At 40.7% G+C, this 20,642-nt stretch overlaps 1 protein-coding gene and 1 long non-coding RNA gene across 2 annotated transcripts in view; one reads left to right on the top strand and one right to left on the bottom strand.

The window, feature by feature from the left end:
* Positions 1 to 18,668, bottom strand: part of LOC146471861 (uncharacterized) — a 40,130-nt gene extending 21,462 nt beyond the window's left edge. The window contains exons 1-3 of the mRNA XM_085120422.1: positions 18,552 to 18,668; positions 6,836 to 7,008; positions 1,405 to 1,486 (exon numbers count right to left, since the gene is read on the bottom strand). Coding sequence (XP_084976548.1) covers positions 1,405 to 1,486; positions 6,836 to 6,910 — 157 coding nt within the window. The 5' untranslated portion in view covers positions 6,911 to 7,008; positions 18,552 to 18,668. The remainder of the gene's footprint in view (positions 1 to 1,404; positions 1,487 to 6,835; positions 7,009 to 18,551) is intronic.
* Positions 1,410 to 18,563, top strand: LOC146471862 (uncharacterized). The gene is made up of 4 exons (XR_014866722.1): positions 1,410 to 1,512; positions 4,267 to 4,371; positions 7,844 to 7,894; positions 16,718 to 18,563. It is a non-coding gene; the product is annotated as an uncharacterized LOC146471862 (long non-coding RNA).
* Positions 18,669 to 20,642: the final 1,974 nt, after the last annotated feature.

Raw genomic sequence — 20,642 nt, 5'->3', positions numbered from 1 at the left:
GAAGTGTTGTTAGAAAATCTTTGACCGTGCATTTTCTATTATAAGTGTACGAATTACTGCAATTTTGAGCATTTTTCCAACAAGCGCGGCTTTTATAAAAACGCTCGACAAATTTAGATATTTCCTCGCGAAGCGAGGTTAATAAATTTGTCGGGCCGAAGGCCGCGCTCGGGAGCTAAGCCGTGCGAATTCGAGCCGAACATATATTTATATATATGTATGTATGTTTATATATTTCCGTGAAGGTGTCCGCACTGTTGCCTAGCAACAGTGAAAAACAAAGTATGAATGACGTTAGACTGTCTGGCGTAGTCTAGAGCAAAATTTGCATACATAGGGAAAGTTTGCGTGCCGGATCCAATTTCAACTGCAATGTTCATCAATATTCACTGGATACAGAACTATCTCTCCAGAATCTTTTCCCTTTCATCCAGAAATCTTTTTTGTGAAAGATTGCATTGAAGAAATTACACGTTTTGTGACCGCCGTAAAAGAATTTTCCGTGGGAAATAAATTCATCGAACACGACAGCGCTTCACGCACGTTGTACATTTCGTCTCGTCAGAAATAGATTTTCAACCGCAATGGCCGCGCTAAAATAATTTTCCGTGGGAAATAAATTCAGCCATCACGACAGCGCTGCACGCCCGTTGTACATTACGGCGCGTCAGAAATAGATTTTCAACCGCAAACTAGCCTGTGGAACTACGAAAAGACCATGCTCATCGAAAAAAATTCCTATGCCCCTTTTAATCTCCTCATTTGATGCTACAATACGAGTAAAGAGGGCTTTCCACCCAGCCCCAGCTACGCGAGGTTTTGCGAGTCACGTATCTCTAGTTAATTACATTTTTTTTATAAATGATCGTCTGAATGATTAAATGCACAGACGTGTTGGGCCTTAGTATTCAATATACACCCTTCACTTTGTTATGTAGTTCGTTGCCTTCAAACTCAGTTGTCTTAACGGAAATGTGTTCAAATGTGTTCTTAACTGAAAAGTGTTCAAATAAACACATTGAGTTATCCTCTTGGAGTGTAATGCCCGATTTAAACTAAACCAACCAAGATGTGCCAAGAAATCGTCCGACGATTTTCGTAGTTAAAGAATAGGCCATTTCCGAGTTGTTTTGAGCCTCATTGTGAAAGGGAGGCTAACTGCAAAGTTTTTGCTATGAAAATTAGTTTTCATTCATATGCAAACAAAATTAATTTTCATATGAAAAGTTTTTCACTTAGCCTCGCTTACATAGTGAGGTTCACAGAAACTCGGAAATGGCCTAAATGATATCCGATTTTAGGTTTTTCCCAAGCAAAAACCTGTTTTTCTCGCCATCTGTTTTATTCATAGTAAATTTCCAATTTTCTATTACTTGTTACTTATGTATCCTTTTAATTGCCTACCGTTATATATAGGTTCCATATCAGGTTCGTTTAATTCCTCCTCCGCGTCAAATTCTGGGAGCTTTGGAAATGCTCTGGGTTCCTGCAGGACGTGAAAGCAACGAAACAGTAAGTGATTGTTCATTGAAGTGTTAAACAAAAAATAAATAAAAAACTGTATGTAAGGTCATTTTAGATGCCGCACCTCACATTCGGGGTGAGATTTTGCCTTTCGTGGCGCTCGGGTTCGCGATAAAAATCGCAAGTGTAAAGTAGTGGCGATTTCAGTGCGATTCGGGGGTGATGTTGCAGAGGTTTCGAGCAAGATCAAAAGTTCATGCAATTTGGCGGAATTGTGCCAAAATTACACTGAAATCGCCGCTAGTTTGCACTTGCGGTTGCGATTGAGCTCGAGCTCAACAAAACGGCTAGAAAAATCGCATCAAAAATCGCCACTGTGCACAGTCCTTTGTTCAAAGATACAGGGAGAACAAAGAGCCTCCACATGACGAGGCAAATTGTTATCGATAACTTTTTAGTTGCTGATAACAAAAATTTTTCGATGACAAAACATCTCGTGTGTGAATCAAGTTATCGACTACAAATGGTGAAAAATAAAGTCGTCGACGACAAAGTAGTTTTTCTTTTCAAAAGAAATACTGCTTTAGTTGTCGATAACAAACGTAACAGTTTTGTTGTCGACAACTCATTTTCACCCGTCTGTAAGTCACCGATTTCTGAAGTCTATTTTGCAGCGACGTACGTAAACGTGGCCGCCAATTTCGGCACTATGTACACATGCGCATCACAAGCAAGTTTCCAGGCTCCTTCAAAACATACAGCCGGGTTGTCGACAAGTAAACATTTCCCGTGTGGAAACGCATTTAAAGTTGTCGGTTGAAAATAGACGTCGATAACAATTTGCCTTGTCTGTGGAGGCCCTAAATGTGCAATAAGTAAAATTTAATGAATTCGTCACTGAGGATATAAATACAATACAAATCCAATAAAAATACAGAAAAAAATACAGGCTGCGACGGGAGAAAGAAACAGAACTTGCGTCCCTATTGCAATCTGATCCACTACTACTACAAGAAAAAGGTAAAAGGTAAAAGGTAAAAACATCGCAACTGAGAAAGAAAAAAACACAGGGTTGCACGCAAACTTCTTAGCAGGCGTCCATCAATCAATCAATTACTCAATCTTTTGACAGCCCCACCAATTCTTTTCTCGTCTTTTCTGATGCTCAAGTTAAAAATAATGTAAAGGCTTTTTTAGCACCCACTTTCGCGTTTAATGGGGGACTTTAATGACTGAGCTATTTAAGGAAAATCCCCAGCTACTGTTTTAAGAATTTGTTTATTTGTTTTGGTTTGTTTAAAAGTGATGTTTACTCGCTTGTTTTCCTGTTTACTTTATTTAATTATTTTGGCCGGACGTTTTGTGGTTTTGAAGACTGACCTACGATAAAGCCGAGATAATAATCTTTCCGTTGCAAAGCGAACACGTTAAAGTTAAAAGGGGTATCTGTAAAACGCGGACCGGATGGCTGCGGATGGCGAATGGGAAAATGCGGATGGAAAAATGCGGATGACAAAATAAAATAAAAAAATGAAAAAAATGAAAAAATGAAATAAAATAGAAAGTATAAATATATAAATAGACAGATTAACAAGAAGAAAAAATTGAATGGAAAATAACAACAACAATTAACAAAGGACCAACGTTGCCCGAAAAAAACCGCCAGTAAACAAAGAACGGCGCTGGGACTTAAAGAGACCACTAAACCAACCATCAATTTGCTTTTAGTCGGTAGTCTTCATAAGACGTGTCAATACTCCTTGCGTTCCGTTCGTTGAATCGCTTTCTTTGCTTCCCGGTTTTTCACTCGTATTTCTTCTATTAAACCGGGAATAAAAAAAAATCGATTAAATGGCGTTAACTCAGAAAAAGACACACACACTCAAACGCCGTAAAGAGCGACTTTTTCATTGACAATGTTCAGGTTTAACTATGTTATTGAATCTATCACTAGCGCTCCTCCGATCGAACCCTATATTTGCAGCCATGTTTGGATCGCCTGTGGCTCTCGTAGGATCGGGACCTCGATTTTCATTATGGTTTCTCAACTGTGGTATTTTTCCCGCCGAAATGATCATGTGGTTGATCAGTTGCAATTTTTGTAAATGGCTGAACGTTCTCGGGAAAAAAAGCCAAAACAGATTCATACGGCACATTGAAAACGCTTTAATCATGGCTCACAGCTTTGCATTAATCTCACGAGTCTCCCGCACGCAACGGCGACTTGGCCGTCACATAGACCTTATCATTATTTAAGACGCCACCTCAGCGGATGGCAAACGTTACAGGAATTCAGTCCGTTGGAAAAACAAACAAGCGCACAGAACGTTTATTGGAAACTAGAAAAGAATGTACAGGGGCACCCAAAGGAATATTTCAGGAAAATATCTGTTCGGATGGAAGGTTCCCTAAAAATTTTCGAAAGTTTTCGCCTAGCTATCTCCTAGACTTTTCGAGGTTTTTCGGAAAACCATCAAGTTTCCCTAGAATTTTCGGAAATGATGTGCACACGTTTTATAACATTGTAACGTTAGTCCTTTCTTAATTGTTGTTGCCATTTTCCATTCAATTTTTTTCTTCTTGTTTATACTTTTTATTTTATTTTATTTTTTCATTTTTTAATTTTTTTTTATTTTGTCATCCGCATTTTTCCATCCGCATTTTCCCATCCGCCATCCGCATCCGCCATCCGCAGCCATCCGGTCCGCGTTTTACAGATACCCAGTAGCTATTATTTTCGACCCAAAAACTTTTACTTCTACTCGCAAAATAAAATATCCTTTTTCTTTTTCATATTCTTAGGTGTGATTGATCTCTTAGTCACTGAGCCTCAAACTGATTGAGCGTAGAAGCTTCTAGTTTAATTTTCCAGCAGGGAATTCAACGAGTCCGTGACGGGAAAAGAAGGTACTACTTACAGTGGAACCCCGATGTTACGATCGTCTATCTAACAATATTCCCGATTTAACGATCAACATTCTGTGTCCCAGCAAAAGTAGTTTATAAATCGGGAGTTCGTTTACAACGATATCCCGATTTAACGACATGATTTTGCTGTCCCCTCGCCAGCCACAGTTCACAAAGGGAGTGCGCGAATTTGAAGGTCTGGTTAACTGCCTGTCCTTCAATTTTCATCAGAACAACGGGTTCCATTTTCAAATTATTCAAGTGCGCAACTTTTTTGTCCAACAGCGCCTTTCAAATGATCCACTTCATTAAGTAACTAATCGATCTCTGGAAAATCTGAAGCGCCGTTAGTATCAATTTATTACGCGTGTTTGATCAAAATTTAAAGGCCAAGTCAAAGGAGACAGTTTAAAAGTCCCACGGGTGTTAGCTCTCTAAATATAACCCTTTGTCAAAAGCGGAAACCAGACTGTATAATGCCCCAGGAGATCGAGAATATCTGTCGACTGACGTCTGGAAAATTCAGGGCGACGTGACCTACGCAAGCCAAAATTTCAGAGGTATTCACGGCTGCGGTTTGGCTGGTTGCAGTTGTGAAAACGATTTTTAGGGGCATATCTCTCGAGATGGTCTTAATCGCTTCAGAAATTCGGATTTAGTTGCAACGAAAATCGAAAGTTTTCTTATGCAAAATGTCGGCTCAAAATTTCGCCGGAAATTTCGTAACACTGACGAAAAACTAATTCCTTTCGTTTTTGGAGGGGCAAATATGTCGGTAAAATGCCCCCCCCCCCCCCCCTCGAAAAAAAATCAACTAACATTTTCGTAAAGCGTATAACAACTCGTAAAATCTAGGAATAAGATTTCGTTTCCTAAAATTTTCTGCAACTTACATTTTCAGCGAAAGGATTCAAACTGATCAAATTGAATTAGAATACAGAAAACAACATTTAAAGTGGGTGAGTCCCCCTGGATTTTCTTGGCATGGAAACAAAGCGAAAAGACTTTTCCATTTCAGAAACGTGCGAGGTGAAAATTCCCTATAGAAAATTGTAGGGGATTAAGGGCCTTCCGAACCGATAATTTACCGAAACGATCCGTTGGGTGCCCCTGAATTCTTCTGACATCTATAATTTTCTTTGAACTCAAGTCTACTTTCTGGTGAATATCTAGCGTGCCCGGTCGTCTGTCCGGCGGCTATTTTGTTTAAAGGATTTGAGTCCAGACAGTTTAAACAATCGATTATTTTCTGTATTCTCTCAACCATGAAGTAAACAAAATATTGACTTCGCCAAGGAGAAAAATATGTTTGATCAAACTTGGGCATAAGTCAATAAGGTGTTCACAAGTTCTATAAACAAACAGTTTTAGCCGCGCTGAACAAAGCAATTTCCGGTATATGAATATGGCGTTGTGTGAATGAAGGGCTTTCATCTGGCACGCCTAGAAAATCACATAAAAAAGAGATAATCTGATGCTAGCTCGGTGCCATTGGTCAAGCGAGCTTGAATTGCTTAGAGTTTTAGCATTTTAACAGGAAATTGTTATTAAACCGGTTTCTAGTGGTTTTATCAACTACTTTAAAATGTGGTGTCAATGTCATTACTATGACCTCACTCAGCGGATCTTGAGTTGCAAAACATTACATGATGAGGGAATAGAGTCGGAAATAAACATCTGATGGCTCTTCTTGCAAAAATAGAGATCTAAAAAAATAGTGCATGACAACTTGAGTCAAACAAAACACAACACTATAAATGCACCGGAACATCTCAAATGTGCGGCTCCTTTGACCTCGCCAGTGTCGTCTGGCAACGTATTGCGAAAACACCACGATGGAGAGACTTCGATTCCACACACTTGGTGCGTAAACAAAACACGCATGGATTCTCGTTTGTTCTACTCAAATAATTTGACCTTCTCGAGACCACTTTTAATAACATAAGTTGCTTTAGTCATTTTGAATTCGAAGTATTCCAAGGATTAACCTCTCGCCGGCAGCCGGCGGACAGCCCCACGTGTTTGTCACGGGCACATCTCGTATGTCCAATGGAATTTCGCTGGGCTAGCTCCAAACTACAAGGGGGAAACTTCGATGCCGCTTCTGTAATGAATGGAGATTTCCTCAGCGGCATGGTCCCATTAAACTCCCTATTCTCATCTTTTGCACTTCTTTTTAATTCTCCTGCGAGTCAAAGGGTGTTCTGGCTCAACCTGGAATTAATCGCCACTGACTATCTACAGGAGGGATCTATAACCCTCATAAAAGCTAATAAAAAACATTGTTGGCTTGTGGGGAGAAAAACCTTCACTAATGTGATGTGGAGATAAACTGCTTCTCTCGTCTGAAAATGCTTGCAGCACTCGTTTCGCTGGCGAGCGCATGTTTTGAATCAACACGCGCGCGCGCGATTCTGCTGCACCATAGGTGATGAAAAGTGAAAAAAACGCTTTCAAAACTTACCGCTTCCATTACAAGCAGCAGGAATAGAATACCCATCCAAATTCCTCCTCTGAGAGGTAAACTTGTTGCCATCATTGTTGCCCGAACACTGGAGGCCCAATACCTTCAAACTCGAGGCACTTCCAATCGATGGCCGGCCGGTGTTGAATTCTCACGCCGTCAGCGAACAAATCCTGCGAATATGAACAGATGTATTACTTGATGTGTTACCGCGCACTCTACTGACTATTGTACAGCGGAAGGTGTCGTGAGCTGCGCCCTGTAGACCGAAAGAAAGCTCGTTTGTGTCTCGCTCTGATCGGAGGAAGCAACACTTTGTTGTTTTCAAACACCTATTAGGAGCGCGAGGCATCCGGTTATTTCCGAATTGCCCTCATACCTGAAAAACGGCAAAGTGTCTAGGCAAAACGGCTTGGTGCGCAAGTATAATTTAAAAACATTTATATCATAGCGGAATCCAAGGTTTTCAGTCTGATATCTGTTGCAGAGGTGTGCTTTCTGTTGATAAAAACACTTTGTGATGGATAGCTGACCGGTAAGGTCAAGAGAAATATCGCGCGCAGTCGGACAGTTTCCGCTTGCGTGTTTTACTACTTGGTGTTTGAAGCTTAAAATGGGGAGTTTCTACGAGCTAATGTATCTAATGCAATCTCTCTGACCTGACAAGTTCAACGTCGCCGATTTGATCGCCAACGTTTGAGGAAACTTACTCGCATAACTTGTACGAATGCCGTCGCATTACAATTCTTACTCGCTGATGTCACAGTCAAATACAGACTTTTGGTCAACTGTAAAGTTCAGTTCCTTAACTGCATAAATTGATTACATCTGCTGTTATGATGAATAACGAGCTAGTTCCGCAAGAACTTTGGATGACTCTGACAATAAAATTGACACCAGTAAACTGAGGGAAATGCATAAAACTTGGATTACCTTGGTTGTTTAAAAATTGTTTATTTATTTATTTATTTTGCTGGTTTACATCCTTGAACTTTTTCAACTTTCTAGAGATCGATCCAGTTGCCTTTCACCACGATCCGCGACCCGAGAAAGTTACCGGTAGGTTACCTATAAAATTTGTGTTATACAAATGATGTTAATCCAATTACTCCTTATGTTTCGTGGCGTGGAAAGGTTTCAGGACCGCAAACTCTAATCTGTTTGCCTTGATAACTTTTTAAAACATTCCTCAGTTGGGCGTTGAAGGTTACAAAGTTTTGGATCGACGAATTTATCGTCATGTAGCGGTAGGTGGCCCATTCCAGCTGGCGAAAATAACCTAAAAACACTCTTCTCTATTACTAGTTTGATTTCATTGCATTGTAACCATTCCTAACTAATCACATTGAAGTAATACGGCTCGCTATTGTTGTGGGAATTCAGCAATCACCTTGTGTGGCGCGTAAATAGCAAGTTTTTTTTTCGGTTAAAAGAGTTGTGTTACGGCGTTTCTATGATCGAGCAAAGTGTACGCCGGCAGTTTTCACCATGCATTGTTAGTAAGGATTAGATTGATAAGTTATCAGACGCATTTGTATTGGGTCGTGGAAACTGTGGTCGCTTAAACAAATATTATATGAAGATGTTTTGACCTTTTAGATTTACAAGGACCCATTGTGCATGTTGCAGTCTCTTGTATGTGGCTAGCTAGCAGCGACAAGTGAATGTTTTTCTTTGAGATTTGCCACATTCCTTGTCTAACTTTCTCGTGTTAGACAAGGTACGTTCACAAAAAAGTGATTGACAAAATTAACGGAGTACGTTCAGAAAACATGATTGACAAAATTAACAAACGTGCGATGATATGAAAAAGTAACAGCACAACTAAAGAGCACTGCTCAGTGGTGTAACACACACCTAGTTCAAGAGTCAGACATGAACATTTCACTCTTGGAATTTAAGAAGGATGTATAAAAATCGAGTAAGACATGTATACTCTAGGAGCTGGCTGGTCGGTCTCGCCATGCACCTGGCCTTGCAGTATGAACTGACTTTAACCGATACCAGAGCTATCAGCCTCGCACTGTTCGAGTAAAGTAATTTTAATTCGATCAATATGTCGATATGTAAATCTCCGATAAGTTATCAAGAATTTTCAACGTAGCAAAGTTGAGGTGACGGCTTACTAGACATCAAGTTAAGTTCTTCGGCATCCGCGCGCGAGTCAATCAGCTATACTCCTGTGTTACTTCAGTTAGCGATAACCATAAGTATTCTGTTCATGCAGCGATTTTTCTCTCTTGGAATACCGAGCATACCTTCCCAATAGAACTCTCGCGCGCCTCGCTAATTAAATGCAGACTTTCGTCAGTTTTTTTTTTTTTTTGCCGTTCGTTGCGCAGTGTTGTGTCGCCGTGATCTGTCATCGATCCTAAGTGCCTGACGATAGAAATTCAATTTCGTATTAACTTTGACCAAGCTCAATGTTGCACTTTGCATTCTCGCTTTAAGGTTTTGTTTCATTTCTGCGCACCTAGGCCCAGGTCCACACCGTTGCGGAGGGCGAGGAGCACTGGGAACTTGTTTGACGCCTCCTCGGCCTACCAAAACCGATTTGCCGGGATATTTGACTCAATGGATTGTTGTGGTTTGCATTTTTCTGAAAAAATGTCTAGATTAACACCATTAAGTAAGGGCCGCGGCAACAATTTTGTGTGCCACATTTTATCGCGTTCCGAAAACAAGCCATATTTTTGTTCCATCTAGGCCTTTGATTGCAACTTAACAGTGTTTTTCACGTATTTGCACCTCAAAAAGAAAATCCGTCAAACGACTATTAATCACCGCATAAAATATTTATGATGTGAATTATGCCACTAATTTTTTTCGCACATAGTGGTGTGAATTGCTTTAAAATGCCTACTCAGGCGTCCTACCTTTGGCGTTCTCGCTTGTTCACTGGCTGGTTGCTTAACGACGAGTTTTAGCAAGATTGTGGGAGAACATACGAAGAAGTTTACATACCTGATGTCTTTAGAAGAGCAGTCCTTTCAGACTGACCCGTGTGTCAACAGACGCCGATCATGTTTGTCTCTCAAAATCTCGTAACCAGATATTTTTCTCTTGCTTGTACTTTTGAGATTAATCGAATTCCGTTTACACACTCCCGTCTGGCAAGTGATTTGTTCGTTACAAACAAAGGGGACGTGCGCAAAACAAGATATACAATTTTTGCCCCGAGGGTAAAAAGGAGAGGGGGCAGGTGTTGGGGACGGGGGTGGGGGGGTGGTGGAATGTTCTGGAGTGTTCCAGGGAGAGAGAGGTTTTAAAAGTATTCAGCCAGTGGAAGTTAAATTGGTGAAAATACCGCCTTATTTCAAATCCCGTTGGAAAACATGGAAATCATATTTTAATGTCAGGCGAAAGATGATTTTTTTTTTTTGGTCTCCATGACGTCATACGGTTGCCCGATTATTCTGATACATTAGTAACTATGTAACGTCAAACAATCCAAAATGGCGGCGCGCGGGAAATTTAAAAGCAAAAATAGACAAAAATGATATCCAATTTTTTGTGCATTAAAATGTCCTTTATGCTTGCTCAAACATAATGTGTGATTAAGATAGTTCACAACAACGTAACGTCAAATTTATCGCTTCTAGAAAGCCAACTCTAATACCTATACCACTGAGAGCGCCGTCCACCACACACAAGTATACGTTGGAGATCATTTTCACTTGAAAAAGGAGTTTTAAAACCCGCAGTTTTTTGTTTGTTTTTTTTCGTCCGGCCTGTATGCGTTTTCATCAGTTTCACTCGCTACGTAAACAATTAAAAACGCTACTTTCCAGGGACTTCTATCGATTTTTTTGCCTTATCGTTTTCAGAAACCTCCGTTTTAATCCGATTTTACCGTCCACACCAAGTCAAAGAAAAATCTCCTCAGTTTCCATAATCTCACTCTCGACTTTGGCAGCTGTCTTGAAAATCGCCGTTACAGGAGCGTTTTCAATCATGTTCTTTCGTTTACGTTGAGCCGAGCTAAAAAAAAAATCCCCGTTTTCAAACAAAAACAAAAAAAGCGATTGAAACTTTATACGAGTAGATGGCCGGTGCCAAAGAACTTGCGATACAGTTTCTCATGAAGCCATCCTTATCTTCCGATCCAGGACCGTTTGGTAATCAATAAAAAAGGTACCATACGGAAGAGCTGGAACTGGAAAACTGGCCGCTAAAATATTTATAAGTAAATGAGTTCTTTTCGCAACTGTTGTATGGTTTGCTTGTCATGTTTTTAACCGGCCGTAGAACTCTATAAAATTGCAAGGGGGGGGGGGGGGGGGGGAAGATTGATCACTGGTCTGGTTTATAATTTCCTTGGTGTTTCCTTGATGGTGAAATTTTCGAGATACTTTCATGATCTCGTTCTAACAGGCCTGTTTGTATCACTTATCGAAAAGGAGTACTCGTACAAGACCTATGTAACTCATCGAGATTGCTTTTACTGATAGAAATGGAATATTGGCCACTAAATGATCTGTCTATTCTTTTCCCCGTTGTATTGGGGGCGATATGCACCGTTTGAAACGTCCTACATGGTTGGTCGAAAGAACTTGACAACAGATTAGAACAATGCTCCCAACCCTAAAAAAACAATACAGCTGCAGGTTATCAGGGTCCAGTGAAAACAGAGCTTTTGAAAGATGTAGGTTTATACTGTTTATTGTATTGGCCTTGCAGCTAAAAAATATGTACGGTTTTTGTCTCTGCTGTAGGGACAGACTCACACCCAGGTGCTAAATGATTGTACCCCCCAACCCCCAACCCCCTTGCCCTTGTAATTGTACCTGATTAATGAAACAAACATCTATCAGACTCGCCCCAGTTAACGTTTATTACAAAACGTAATACGAATCCGTTAACAACTAAAACTTAAAGTTACCCGCTTTTGACGGCCTAACAAACATTGCACTGTCCACAGAAAGGGAGTGGAAGGTTCTCTGTACCTTCTGTCAACGAGTGAAACGCTCAACCGGAAATCAATCCGTTGGCACTTGAACTTATGGGTTGAATCACATCAAAGCGGTCCAGTTTCTGAAACATTCCTCGACAACATGGCCTTCGGCTGTGTTTGTATCGTTTGTCCGCTCGATCGTTTGCATCGCAGGTGGTTGTCGCATTATAAGTTGAATTTAAAAGCGCTCGGGTAATTCTGCGTGATTTAAGCGGATTAAATTTCACTCTAACTTGTTTTGCTATCATCTCTGAATACTCTAGAGTTGGTCTATGACTTAATTAGGCCAATTATAGCGCATTTACCTGTTGATTCTCAGTGTCGCCGGCTTCTTACCTCTTACTCTTTGAAAAATACTTTTTGTTTCTTTTGTTATCGCACACATGAGTTCCAGGCATTTGTCTTGCTAATCGCTTTATTTCTTGATAAGAGGCACCATCCTCCGGTATCTTTTACGGTATGCAAGTTCTTAAATTTTTTTGCAAGTCTGTATCTATATTATAGACTCCATGGGAAATACGGTGTAATATCTCAGTCAAATACTTGTGAAATGTTCGTGGCTAGTCTGACGCGGCGTTTCGTCTCGGCCAAGAGACTCTTCAGAAACCTTCAGAATTTATAAGAAAACTCGTTGAGCATCACGCCCAAAGTCCCGTTCGCAAATTCAAGATGTTAGCAGTCTGGCCCTCTATCGCAGAAGGATTCGCAACCGCACTTGTTCACAAATATTTGACAATTTTTTCAATTTTTTATTGTATAAGTCAGCAGAATTATTGTATAAGTCAGCGGAATTAACCCCCTCCTATCAATTAAATGTATTTTACTTCACGCGCAAACAATTATTAAAAGCGCTTTTGGAATATGAAATTCGATGCTCATTTCGACGATATGAACTCGAGGCGATTAGTGTGCGGTAGGTTTCATGTAATCAAACAATTTGCTATTGAGTCAATGTGGCTGGACAATGAAGAAGGCAAAGAATTCAACCACATTGGATAGCAACATTGTTACTCCTGCATGCACCTGGTGAAAGAAGGATAATTCATGAAAAATCACATTTTTGCGTCGGATTTCATTGATTTTTCACAGACAAAAACAACATTTGAGCTCTCCTCTGTTTATCAGTACATCTAACTCGGAAAAAATCCAAGCGGACATCACGGCGTTTCGAAAAAATGTATAAGAGGAAAGTCGGTTCTCCCAACAGCTGTCATTTCAGTGGTCACGTGTCAGATGATTTAAAACGTTAGAAGAATCTCATTTGTGAAACAGCACCAGGCTTTCAACATCACTGAGCATCAGCAATTTCGTACAAAGGGTAGTTTGCTTGTAACTTGCGCGAGCGAGAACAGGATCATATTTTGACAAGAGCGAGAACTGAGCGTTTTAAGCGCTCATTTGCAAATCGATATCTTTTTTTAATACTGTTTCAGTATAGTTTTATAGTAAGTTGTAAACTTACTTGTTTGTTGTAGACGCATTTCTCTTAATAATGTCTCTTCATTCTTCAGAGGTAAGTATTCAGAAGAGTGAATTTGCCGTCAGCCGTTGCACATCTGAGCCCAGTTGCTCGAAGCATGGTTAGCGCTAACCCGGGTTAAATGCCATGACAACGCATAGGTTTTAACACCTCTTAACCAATGGTTAGCGCTAACCATTCTTCGAGCAACTCAGCCCTGATTGGTTTATTTATATATGTATATTTTGGTGGCAATAAAACGGCAGAAACTGAGTCTCAAGGGTCAGAATCACTCTACGTTGAGACTACCTAGTGCATTGGGATGCACACTGATTCCTGCCGTTATAAATGTTCATATACAGGTTAATTACAGGAATCGTTAAACCTCGACGAGCTTCAAAACTTCAATACAAACTATAGTCAAAGTAGTTGACTGTTCTTCTTATCCAGTTATCAATAAATCAATTCATGAAATGAAATACGAAGCTGACTGGCTTGTAAACAAGCCGCCTAACAACAAACAAGAATCGTCGTGTGCATACGTTATTACGAGACTTCTTTGGCTCTTTGATCAGTGCCCAGTGATGCTTGTCGCTGTCAGCGCCTCAAATACGCTTTGGAAGAGTTTCAATCCGCTGGAACTTTCTTTAGAATCAATGAACCTTTTGAACTCTAGGTTCTTGCTTCCCGCCCACTCATCATGCGCTTTAGTGCCCACGGCTTCTAATGCCATACTCAAAGTGTTTGAACTCTTTGACAGTCACTTCTATCGGCTCTTGTTTCTTGTTTCTTGTGAAAGTATTAATCAAAGTTTACAAGTTGTTACAAGTTTCCACTGACTAGCGGCGATAAATGTGTACTTGCGGTTGCCTTCGGTGTTACACTCAGTTAGAGTGGTGTGTGAGACTTTGCGAGACGGCGAGACAAGCATTTTTTTTCTGCGACTTGGCTGAGACTTTTTAAGCCTTGCAAAAGAAAGCGCGACTCCTAAAAAAAATTGACACTGGAAAACCGATTTACGAGACACGTATCAGTTTAGAGAGGCTTTTCGCCACCTCTCTCGATTTAATCGAGCTCATAACTTGCTTGCAGGATTTTTACCGATTGGCCAGCCACCTGCTTTCTTCATACCCTCTTTTAGTAGGAAAGCATACGCAAGTCTGCGTTCAAATCGATTTGTTTTTTGCGGGTTTATTCGGGCCACCCAGCGCGGATGAGTCCCCAAGCTGGTATTTGAAAATTCGCCAGACCTAAGCTGGGATCAATCAGTTTAACAGATCTTCAGTTTTCCAGGTCAAGGTTAATTTTCCATTCGTCGGCTCGTGAGCAGGTCAATCCAACAAAGATCATATCATTGTATAACGCAATTCCAGAATTTTGATTGGCTAAGCGGACATGGGATTTCAGCCATTGTACCATGCCCGGGAAATGCCGGCTTCTGGGTCGTTGATACAAAATAAAATCACAATTATTATTCCATTTGCGCTTGTTGGATATGGGATGATCACGTGCCTCATTGGCTATCCAACGTGCTCTTGTAAAATAATTGAGTTGGAGTTGGACGTCTAATTTTGGGGCTGAACGTTCTTGTTTTGTTTTTGTTTGTTTGTTTGTTGTTGTTGTTTTTGTTTTTTTTTGGGGGGGGGGGTTTCTCTCTTTTTTGTTAGTTTCAGCCTGAAAATGGTATTAAAATGTTCAAGTTACTTGTTTTAGAATTTCTACAAATCAGTGCGCATGTGAGACCACGAACCTCTCAAATAGCATTTAACAGTTTCCTGTAATGTGGTAGCAAGTTACCTGTGATCGTATTTGTGCGGCTGCCTACAAGATATCCAGCCAGTCAATTATTTGAACTATACCGGCTAAAGTTTATATTACCCGTATTCATAATGCTTATTGTAATAAACGAATGCTCAACTGATGAAGAACGTTCTTAACTGACTCGCAGCCCGGACTATGTACTTAGCATGTTCTTAAAAATTTGGTTCATCTCAGCCTCAATGTTTTCTAACAAAGAAAAAGGTTCTTGAGAATGACGTATTATTCAGTAAGTGACACAGGCATACTCGGAAAAAAGTTCGAGTGCTCCTATCAGGAGTCGAACCTAAGACCTTCCAATTACGTAGTTCGGATGCTCTACCACTGAGCTACAGGAGACTCGTGGGAGCTAAGGCCATTAAACTAGGTTCATGGGACAAAACATCCTGCATACTGCTAGGATTGGAATGTCAATGAGTGGCATATGCGCAATGGAATAGATGTGATGGAATAAAAGGTTCTTATAATCATTATTAGAGCTGGTGCTCTCTCTTAAAACATTGGTAGGATCGTCAGAATGAAACGGAAATATGCTTTTACAGAGAGTTGTACGTGCTACCAGTGAAGAAAGAAGCTTGGACGTGATATTGGTGGTTAGTTGTCAAGTGCTTGAGCTGATACCACCCCGGCCTTGTTTCAGCCTTTCCGGAAGAAATTAAGTTAGGCAAGTACCGCCGGTAACATGACTGTAACGTATATAACGCCGGTTTACGCTGCGAGCAGAGGCCCTTTGATCTTCCTCGCAGGGTAACGCCGGTTGAGTCTGACAATGAATTTACAAAGTGTGATCGTTCAAATATAAGCCGTTAAGAATTACTTTGGCGAGGTGCTAACGTTTGAGTCAGGTCCGTGGAAGAAACCATATTAAAGTGCCATTATTGAAACAAAAGGGTTTTAGGTCTACGTTCCGGTGGCAGTGGATTTTGAGTCTGTGGATAAAACCCGCAAGTGTAACCATTCACGCAAATGAAAGTTCCTTACCGATACTTTCCTGTGGTGCTGGTTATTACGTTATACAAGGTGGTCTACGGGTTTTTGAGTTTGTGAATGAAATTCTAAATCCGATCGTGCCCGTTCACTGAACTTAAAGCTATGGAGCATCTCTTTACTGTGTTACTGTTTGTTCATTGGTTATTATGTTGTACAAGGTGGTTTTAGAATGACAAACGTTTGAGTCTGGATGAAATCCTAATGCGTATCTTCGGTTCAAATGTAAGATGTTGAACGGTACTTTCCCCGTGGTACTCTTTGTCAGTTTTTATTACGCTGCGAAAAGAGGTTCTTACTTTTAAGACCTTGGATTAGTATGGTTCCGAGGTGTGAGAATTCAAATGAAAACGTTTCAGCTATAAATTTAGGTCGCGCTTTGTATTTTAATTGCAGTAATCTGCAAAAAAAATTGGGAATTTTTTGGTACCTTTGGCTTAAGAGGGTTTCTGTAACAATTACAGCCAATTTTATAAAATAGCGTGTTGCAGGTATACTAAAAGTAATGTTAATAATACTCGTCCTTTTGAAAATCACAAGTCAACTTGTCTCTCGCTGGGAAGAACACTTAACAAGATTTTCGTGCACTTTACTTTTCACCCCCAAGACGGCTGAAATCTCGGATAAACCGTCATTTAATTAGCTCTTATTTCGTCTGATGTAGGTAAGAGGAATGCTTGGTGATCAAGAGCTGCAGGATGGCTGCTGGGCGAGGGGTTTGCTAAGAGTACACGTACGTAACGGGATTATACCGACAGTTACGTATTGGCTAAACGTCATGCAGTTTCATTTTAGGATCCGAGAAAATCCGGCATTCCACTCAAGTCGAGGCTGATTCTTATCATGTGGCACTACTGCAGAATTTTTTTTCTTTCATGTACTTTGACAAAAATATCTATAATCTTGGTCCCAGAAATTTTTTCAATGATAACCACATGCGTGCGGTGAAGCAACGACAACGAGACGCAACGCTCCTTCTAGGGAGTTTCGATAAACGTGTTTATCTTCAATCCGTATATTTAGAGAATGTTTTAGAAAATGAACCGCTGTAGCCAGGGTAAAGGACATCTTATTTTGGACATGAACTCTCAACTTTCTTACCCAGCCTAGGACTAACTGAAGTCTATTAGATTATTAGATGTCCAGCCGACAATAAGATTATGTTGTATGCTCGGAAACTGCGCCACGCCCAACACTCTCACATATCCAAGTTTTTAAACCGCGTACACCCTAATTGGTTCAATGTTTCAGTATGAGGATAAAATTCTAAAGTGTAACTATTGAAATGAAAGCTAAGGATTACTTTCCTGTGGTGCTGTTTATTATGCCGTACGAGGTGGCTGTTACTTTTGACTCCAGGTATGAAATCCTAAAGTATGACCATTTCCATGAAATCTACCGAGGTCCTTGCCATGCGGCAGCGTTTATCGTGCTGCACATGGTGGTTCTAACTTTTTAGTCCGTGGATGAAATCCTAACATGTGACCAGTTAAAAGGCTACAGCATTTCAAGTGGTACTCAGTTGGTTTTTCAACTTTTAATTTTAAGCACAAGTGAGAGTGTTTACGTTTCGGCCCTCGACAGAGCAAACAGGCAAGTCAGGGGGCCGGGCCCGAAAACTGTCTCTGCCAGCCTCAAACCTTGTTTAAACTGTTTACCTAGACCATGGACCGGACACACGTCACAACGGATGTGCAGAACAAAAATTGTTGCGCGCGAAGGTTGCAATTTAAGAAATGCGCGCGGTTTGTAGCTATGTCATGTGTCTGGGCGCGCGCGGGCCTACCCAACTCTGCGGTATCTTCACCCTTGAATTGATCACGAAATACGCAGCGCCAGTCCCTGACCTTGTTTCATGTGTAATGTGTTGTTCTAACCTTGAAACTGTGAATAAAATTTTAAACTTGTACATTTTTTACTTTGACGAAAAGGGTTAGTTAAATAATTTAATTAATGGCTGGATTTGAAATCCGAATATTGCTAATAATGTAGTCTAGTCGCGTGCAGCCTTTTAGCTGGAGGTAAACATTCCTTTGGCGCGAATTTGATCATTTGACACGAAATTCCAAAGTTTCATGTTTAGTCTACAAGCGTTTTAAGAAAACAAAGTTCGGAGTTGGGCGTACAAGCATTGAAACATCTCCTTGAAATCTGTTGGGAGATTTTTCATCTGGAATTGAGAGTTAATTGTCCACTGTATAAATTGACCGTTATTATAACAGTGCACACTGCACCTTTCTGGGCAACTGTTAAAAAATATCCATTAGGGTTATCTCGAGCAAAGTTGATTTGGATCTTTTGAAGCGAATTCAATCAGTCGATGTATTCAGTCGTAGTATTTCAGAGGTGCGGTTTGTAACTTGCGTGGGTTGTATAAAGGACCAATGGTCAGATCAAGATCGGTATCTGTTTTTAAACACTAATGGCACGCTCTCTCCCAAACAAATCCCCATTGATCTACCAAACAAGGAGAACTCACAAACATTACATGCTATTACCTGAAGATGAAGCAGAAAGTGGTCCCTTGATGTTGAAAAACGGAGCAAAATTCGGCTAAAAGGAACGCGATCCGTTGCACTGCAGTAAGAAGTATTTTAACACTCTTGCAGACAGATAAATCAATTCTGTGGCTGTAAAGGGGACTATAAGCTGCCCTTTGTGTCGAGTTTAAGGAAATGCCTGTCGCCACTTGAAGATGACTGAATTCTTTGTGTAAATCTTTATTGTGACAACGGTTTCGTGACTTCAAAATAATTAGCTGTTTTCACGAAAATCCTTCCGTCTTAATAATAAGGCGCAAAGATGATTTGTCTCGACCAGTGCAGCAGTGCGCATGCCCTCTGAGCTTCCCAAGTTTTATTCGTGGAAACCAGGGAGGGAGGGGGGGGATGACGTACTCCCCTCCTTAAGCGATGTAGGTAAGTGTCGCCCCAAAGGGTCCCGTTTTAAAGCCGTTGGAGAGTGAAATTGGGTCATAGGTTTTGCCATTTCGGTCCGGAATTGGGAACGGTTTTGAAGGAAACCGCGGGAGCATACCAACACATCTGTATTACAGTATTTCATCTTTAAGCGAGACAAATAAAAATTGCCTGTAACTATCCTTCCGCACGTTAAAGCGCTCTTTACCGCCTGAGGAACGCAAACATTGGATCTGAAACGTTGTATGGATTTTAAAGGTCCCCTTTGGACACAGGGATTGAACATGACTTTGTTGGGGCTGAAATTGGGCCAAGATTTGGAGAAGGAATTAGTACATTTAAACCTAAAAAAACCGACGAATTCCCCCCGGGCTTAAATAAGAAACTGATTTCCAGTGAAGTGGTGATCCAAGAAATCAAGATGTTTCGCGCTTTCGTACGATCTAAAAGCCATGTTTGATAAAGTTGATTTCCCACGCGATGAATGTAAACTCGATCATTTCCTTTTGTGGAATGAGAGAGAGGGTGGTTGAGACAAGAATTCTTTTTCACCTTTGTACAAGCACTTGCCATCCATCAATTAACAAGTCCAGGAGGTTAAGAGATGACACTCTTTTTCCGACGCTAATTCAACAATCCTGTCTGAGCGCGCAGTGTCGTAGAACAAAACGTCGTTTACGTCTGAACCGCTCAGTGCTAATCAGCTATAGTTTTTCTTCCCTTCCGTAGTCCGAGTTGACAGATTTTCCTAACTGCTCAGCCTAGAGGATTGACCGAAGCAAGGCCGGCACCACGTTATGAAACTTCAGAAGATTTTCTTCCCGCCTTGGATCGAACGCTAGAACAACACAGGTACTTCCACTCTCTCGCCCTAGCATCTTGATAGGTTACCTTACAAGTTTCAAGTTTATTTTTGCCACTATGAATGAAATTACAAGTGTGATAATGATAAAATAAAGGTGGTGCTCAAGGAAGCCCATGAGAAACCACAAGGCTTTTAAATACAGTCAACTCTCGCCTTGCGGACACCTCGCTATTACGGACACCCCAATAATACGGACAGCGGCTAAATCCCCCGCGAAAATAAATTACAGACGTTTAAATGAACTAAATTCCCGCTTTTACTGACTCTCGCTATTTAGACACTAACTCGAAGTCCCGATGGTGTCCGCAATAAAGGGAGTTGACTCTATTGGGTTCCCTCTTTCATGTATCAAAGTATACGTATCATATACGTGAAGGGAGTGTGGATTGGAAGGGCACGGCAAAGGGTTCCTTTGGCGCAAGGATGTGGGTACCAAAGGCATGGTTTTGGAACTGTTTTGTTCAAAAGTAGGTACAATAATTTAACCCTTGGCATGAAGTACCCCCAAGAGAGAAAGGCACTCTAAGGAGTAAAGCTATTGCTGGGTTTCAAAGAACACACAACGAGAACTGTCAGACTTCTACTATTAATCAGTAACCTCTAAGAAGATCTCGAGACCAAGTTATTTTAACCAACCCCACTGGCCTCCCACGAGGAAACGCTTAACTGGAATTAATGTCAAAATTCTAATTATCTGTATTTCCCCTTTTTTCATCACGAGCTAATAATGTCGGTTAATGCTCTTACAAAGTTTGTAATAATTTCAAAAATAATTTAGCTGTGATAAGCAACGAAATGAAGTGCAC

Source organism: Pavona decussata, unplaced genomic scaffold (genome assembly GCF_977016875.1).
Source record: "Pavona decussata unplaced genomic scaffold, jaPavDecu1.1 SCAFFOLD_102, whole genome shotgun sequence".
In the NCBI taxonomy this organism is placed as follows: Eukaryota; Metazoa; Cnidaria; class Anthozoa; order Scleractinia; family Agariciidae; genus Pavona; species Pavona decussata.
Note: the sequence above shows the minus strand (reverse complement) of the source record. Positions and strands in the feature narration are given on the sequence as shown.